Source organism: Saccostrea cucullata, unplaced genomic scaffold (genome assembly GCF_032062105.1).
Source record: "Saccostrea cucullata isolate Sc308-1 unplaced genomic scaffold, CSIRO_AGI_Scuc_v1 ctg9860, whole genome shotgun sequence".
Taxonomy (NCBI): Eukaryota; Metazoa; Mollusca; class Bivalvia; order Ostreida; family Ostreidae; genus Saccostrea; species Saccostrea cuccullata.
In genome coordinates, this window is record NW_026923621.1 from 15,180 (window position 1) to 22,193 (window position 7,014).

General features: G+C 33.1%; 1 protein-coding gene across 1 annotated transcript; it reads left to right on the forward strand.

Annotated features, from left to right (window-relative positions):
- Positions 1-3,386: 3,386 nt before the first annotated feature.
- On the forward strand, positions 3,387-6,462 carry LOC134264489 (uncharacterized; the record flags this gene model as incomplete). Its single annotated transcript, XM_062746781.1, has 3 exons — positions 3,387-4,227; positions 5,533-5,703; positions 5,978-6,462. Coding segments are annotated over exons 1-3 (1,497 nt in total), but the record flags the coding sequence as incomplete, so codon positions are not given.
- Between the last annotated feature and the right edge of the window lie 552 nt (positions 6,463-7,014).

Here is a 7,014-nt window from a genome sequence, read left to right on the forward strand (position 1 = left end):
AAAGTTGACATTTGTACTCTACGTAGGGTCGTTCAATAAGTAATGCAATACTCAGTATATCATAATAAATGTTGAGGCATTTGATTTTATTTTTTCATATTTGAAAAGTTCTATTTAAGATCTACTAAACACAGAAAACCCCACGAATTTCCATTGTGTCTTCGCAAAGAAATTCTTTTTTAAAGTAAGCATGGTCACTGCACTGAGCTGAAAACTGTTTATAAATGATCTCCGCCAAGAAGATGAAAATAAGTGCGTATTTGAAAACTGCGCTTTTTACATAAATCGCCGCAAACCTCATACTTAAGATAACATTTTTATAAGTGGAAAAAAAATAATCTTCAAGGCTGTATACCTTTTCAGATGGATTCAATAATTCAGAAGAAAAAAAACAAGGGTTCAAATATAACAGTCAATATGGTCACTTGAAATTTGTGGGGACATCACAAAATATCGACTTTATTTGCCACATGTATTTTGAAAATGCTTTATTTACATGGAAAGACATTGTTAAAATACTTCTCATTAAATCGTCACAGCATTTTATAGATTTCAGACAAAGGAACACCATATAACAATATTTCAATCAGATAGGTGCCCAATTTCTACAAATGTCCAAAAGTAATATTCGTTAAATGAGCATACGGTTTACTTAAAAACATATTTTTAAACAAAATTCAAGAATTGATAAACTTGCTTAATGTATGACGAAACATTGGTGCTCTTATTATAGTCGTAAAATATGATTAATGATAAAAAAAAAATGAGGAATCAAAGAAAAGGGTGACATTTAATTAGGATAAAAAGAAGTAATGGCTGCAAACATGTTTTATTAGTTTCATGCATTTAAATATGTCCATTAAAACATGAACATGCATCCAAATGAAGGATTAGCAAGAGTAAGTTTTATCTTCAAATCGCATACAGGAAAGTTGAACAGATTTTTTGCAAAGGAAGTCCAAAACTCGGTGACCATGGAATTTTTCCTGTGCTAAACAACACAGTTGGATATACTCTGAGAGAAAAAAATAAAATTCTGAAGAAAAGAAAGTATACAGGACTTTTCAATTGCAATGACCCATATTAGTTTAATAGCAGCCACTGTAAGATCTTTGCATTCCCAAAACACCTGAAAACAATCAATAGAAATTTTACAATGTCAGATATGCCATGGGAAATGAAATTTCTCAGTGTCTTTGGGGTATCCCTAAAGAGAAGTATTCTGAGGATTTCTGTTCATGGATTAAAGACTTACAACACATGAAACTGGTAACAGGAAATGCCTTTAGAAATTGAAACTATTAAGAATATGTGTTACGTACTTTTCTTACTTTTAGATGACATGTTGCATTATTTATTGAACGACCCTCGATTTTTATTGAATCCAGCCTTAGATACCGATGCTAATAACATGATATGAAATAAGAAGTGATTTGCGGTGTCTTGCAATGATTGCAAAAGCCTGAACATTACGTACACTATGTGTTATAGAATACATGACTGAAATAGAGGACAAATCTACAAATAAGTATACAAACCATGACCGTTTCTCTGAATGCCTGGATACCTATCGTTTTTTAACGTCAAATATATTTGTTGATCAATTTGCAATTAGAAAATACATTGCTGATATTCTGATTCGCTTTTTCTGTAAAAATATTGCAGATTTGACAATTTTCCCTATATCATATGATTATCTGTAATCTTTAACTTAAAAAAAATGCTGAGGATAAATTTATATAACATTGTGGATTCAGATATACTTTTATGAGTATTTTTGAATACTTAATGACTGCTAACTTTATAAACCTGAGGATCGCACTATCTTTAATCAGAATTAATGGAAACAGATACATTCTTGTAGTCTTTTTACAGTGTAAATTTTCTTAACGCCAAAATTCTAAGAGATAATAAATATGATAATGATTATCCCTAACAAAAATTTACTGTAGGTTACCTTGCAATGGGCCTCTTGTATTTAAACAAGTAAATGGAGCTACAAAAATTCCTGTATTGTTAAAGGTAATCTTCGAGATAACGTATTTTTAGCATCAAATTATGGGTAAAATGATCCCATACGTATTGCACATGAAACGGATCGATGGGTACAAAACCGTAGGACAAGGTCATATAAGCAATCAAAAGGCAGACGTAAACAGAGCCCTAGAGACGAAGTGGAAACAAAAGTTAAAATCAATTAGCATAAAGAAAGGATTTATTTACTGTTACCAACATGATACTAAAGGTAACTTGTTAATTGGTAAACACCGTTATTTTTTATTAATTATCACGCACATAATTTTTTTAATGCTTGTTTAGATTTGTGAACAAGGAAGTAAATTAAAATCAATAAGGATGTATATGGTTGGCCGTTCTACTCACAATTATTTAAATGATCGAAGGACATAGTAGAAACGAAAGTTCCGAACATGTATAATTATCATACAATTTTCTTCAAAAGTCTGGATACATATGATTTTTATTCTTAGAATGTACATAGAGTGATCAATTTTCAATAAGAAAATCTTAAATGTGCTGTAGGTAGTTATATTTGCATTTCCTGATAATTTATTCGAAATTTACCAATGTTTTATTATATAATATGATTAACTTTAAAGATGAAGTTTTAAAAAACAATAAATACACATTGGCGTAAGAAGCAAATTGAAAAGGAGGGGGGGTTAGTGTAAAAAAAAGTATACCTTCCAAAAAACCTAACAACAAATTGAAAAGGGGGGGGGGGGTTAGTGTAAAAAAAAAGCATACCTTAAAAAAAACCTAACAAGCAAAAAGAAAGGGAAATGTCCATTCCCCAAACAAGAAACCTAGCTATTTCGTGTGGGATGGGGGGTGAGGGTTAGGTTCGAACTCCAGTACCAAACTTTTTTCCAAACACTACCACTTAATTCCCAATTTTAAGCTATACTGCGACGTGTCTGTGGAAAGTGGAGGGGGGGGGGGGCTAAACCTACACAGCAATGTACAATGTCTGTACTAAGTAGAAATTTGGGAAAAAAAAGTTGGGGGTTTGGGGGGGGGGGGGGGGGCGGTTCCGATGCCTATGATACACATAACTGAGAATTTAGAGAAGTCTTTGTGACGTCTTCATTTTCACCATTCTCCATCTCTCAATGGTTGATTTTCAGAACCTCGGGATCAGACTACCTTAATGATCTACATTTTGATAATTATGTTAATTAAATGAAAATTTGTTCACTTAAACATGTTAAAACAATATATTCTTTTATAAATGTAGACCCATTATTGTTGTAGATATTAATGACACAATATTGTAATTTACAGAGAAATCTCTTTGACTGAGGGAAATCAACACAGGATTCTGTTATAAAACCTCAGGATAAAGAAATAGATGTCTGCTGTCAGTGATGTATAGATTTGTGTTCCAGAAAGCTGTCACAGTGTCAGGTGTTAGTGCGTGTCGTCATATTTCACGTGTTACATCAGACAGGGTCTGGATCAGTGATAGGAAAGGCAATCTTATACTGACAAACACAAAAGGTGAAGAACTTTATCGTGTGACAGATATAGGTAGTTATTGGGGAGGACACACTGTGGACTCTAACGGTGATCTAATTTATATAGACAGTGAATATAACATCATTAAACTGTCTACAGAGAATAAAGAAAAGATTACGATAATACAGTACAACAACACGTCACCATGGAGACCAGAGTGTGTCTACAGCTCCCCCTCCACTGGAGACCTGCTGGTCGGGATGTCTTACTTCACTAATTATACATCTAAAGGCAAGGTAGTGCGGTATAACTCCACAGGAGAAAACATCCAGACCATACAGCACCACAACAACATCACAGGTCAGGAACTGTATAGTAAACCTCTCTACATCACGGAGAACCGCAATGGAGATGTTATTGTGTCTGACGTGGACCGTGGTGTAGTGGTGACAGATCGTGACGGTAATTACCGATTCACCTACACAGGTCGTACATCAGGATCAGGACTATGGCCACATGGAGTCTGTACTGACGCGCTGTCACACATCCTGCTGTGTGATGATATCACCGGGTCAGTACAGATGTTAGATAGTGAGGGTCACTATCTATCAGAGATACAGACATCACTACACGGGATAGACTCACCATGGGGCCTGAGTTATGATGATGACACACACCTACTGTGGGTAGGGGCACTCAACAACAACACAGTCAACATATACAGAGTGGTAGATACAGACTCTTTGACTGGTAAGTAACATTGTAGTGTATTTAAGTGTTTTGATTAAAAATATCAAATGTCTGTGATTAAATAACTATTATTAGTTTTTAATGATAAAGTCATTAAAGAAAAAATATAGTAAATTGATTTTGTGTAGTTATTCAAAGTAAGTATTGCTTTACCACTGTTTAAAAGAGATTACAAACCTTAACAAAGATTTTTTATACCCACATATATTTTCAAGAGTAAGACATGTAAGAGAATTAATTCAAAATATGCTGAAAGAAGTTTATAAATTTTGATAAAATATAGCAGAGTTTTATTATGTCTCTGTATTCCCTTGTAATGTAAATTCATATTTGGTCAAAATAGTGCATCTTGGACATGTTGGAGAGGACCTTTAAATGGTAAGGATGATGCTATTTATAGGTTAGCGATGGTCCCAATATAGGTTAGGGATGGTCCCATTATACTTTAGGGATGGTTCCATTATACTTTAGGGACAGTCTAACTATATTAACGTTAGGGATGATGCTATTTTATAGGTTAATGATGGGTCCATTATAAGGTCTTGTATAGGAAAGGTATGGGGTTAAAGATTTACATTTGACTGTTTACATGGTTTAGCATTTTTTTTCTTCTTAGAAATAGCTTATTTGATAAAATAATATACAGTGTCTTTGAATCATTAGTGAATACCATATTGACATTTATATTCCATTTCTGTTTTCTTGGTTCAGTTAATGATGTTGGTGGGTTGGTACAGTATAGATAAATTACACAATATCTTTTATAAAGTATGTTTTGCGTGATAAGCATCAAGAGGGGCTTCTGTGTATTACTCTGGACATAGAACGGTTTTCCCTGTTCAGTATCTCGAGACAGGCACCAAGTTTGGTACACTACTTCCTTTAAAAGATTATATGCATTTGTTGATTCTGATGGTCAAGGTTAATGGTCTTGACCTTCCCAGTGACCTTTGACTTTATCATTACGTATTTTTTAAAACTCAGTTTTAAAGAAACAATTCAGCTTATTTTCATCAAACTTCATACAGATATATACATGTAAATACTTAAGTTGCATTATGAACTCTGCGCGGGACATCCATCTCGTATAGACATTTTTCTTTTTTTTATATGAGAAAGAGGGGAGAAAAAATCCCCGAGAAGAAAAAAAACTAGATTGTTATTATTTTGAAGAGCATTATGTCCCATTGATCTCCTCTTGTGCATTTTCTGGTCAATTGCTGCCTCTAAAGTCCAACAATGACATTTATGACTTATTTTATTTGAAGACTTCGTACATATGTGTATTTAATTTTGTCATAACAGGCCTTCCTCTGGAGAATATAATTTGCAACAGACATCCGAGAGGTGCATTATCAAAGTTCTGTATGCAGTGTGAGGTTCCCTTGTGTGAGGAATGTGTCAGCTCTACTGATCACGGAAGACACGATATTAAAGACGTAGAGATGATGTTTAATGAAATTCACAAGAAAAAAGGTTTGTATCAACATTTGACATATTTATGCCAGGCCTGAGGTCAATTTAATAGTTGAAGGCCACTGATGGTAGGGGTCAAAATTGTTGACCAGTTTATTAAAAAAATGAAGTTGTGATACAGCAATTTAAAAAAAAAATGTTAAGGAAAAGGTGTGTTTTGTTTTATGAGCTTTTTTTATAATTTACTTTTGACATTACACGTACAAGCACTATTTGTTATTTTATTTTAACTTATAAAAAGGTAAGTTCTTATATGTGTTTCTTTATTTTGTAGACCTAGATGCAGTTTTAAAGTGCCTTCTACTTTGTCATTCATGCAAAATAAATCTGAATGAAGGACAGTGGAAGAAAAAGTTTCATACTGTTGCCAAATTTTCCAAATTTAAAAAGATAAAAAAGGAATCCATTCTTGAAACTTTAGATGAATGCAAACCAATTTTGCAGCAGAAAGATTATGAAGTCATGTTTTCTTGCAAATTCTTCAGACACACCAGTTTTCTTCGATTTGCAAGAGATCCACAGTTTGTAGATGTTTTTCTGACTTGGGCAGAAAAAGACAACATCGCTGAGTACTGCAGGTCATGGCTTTATCCAAAGAAAGAGGGGGAAGTCTTTTGCTGGTTATCACCACAACAAACAGAACGGTTGATAGAAAAACTTGGAGAGGATGTTTTCATCCACCCAACATGGCAGGACACATCAATTCATAATGCTGCATTTAGCAAATGTAGGTTTTTGTTTATTACTAAAGATTACGAAGCAAAAATATGGCATCTTCCTACCTGTTTATCTTTCTGTTTATCTTTTATTTTTCCTATAATAGGTCTACATAATACTTCATTTTGTTAAACTTAACTTGCTTAAAAAATTGAATATTTAGCCCGAGATTAATTTGGTATGATTGAGACATTGTAAATCTTTAAAAAGTCTTAAAAATCCTGAGAATTACAAGGCCGAAAAATGTCCTAAATAACGTTTTATGTCCAGATCTGCTGATTAAGTATACTTTATAGTATAGGGAAAACACTTTCCCAAGACTATATAAAAGTTAAATAGATACAAAACATCAAATCGCCGACAGAAAATATTACGAATATATTGAGCATGATTAAGTAATTCCACAGAAACAAGTCCACAGAAAAATTTTATTTAATAGGGAAGACGGAAAAAATGACATGAATAATTTTTTTTTGCAAATTATACACTTGTTTTACCTTTTTGTGCATTACTTAATATTCTTATTTTCAGGTGAAAGCTTAAGTGCTCTTTGAATATCCATTTTTCATCTTCCTTTCATTTGTCTGTATATAA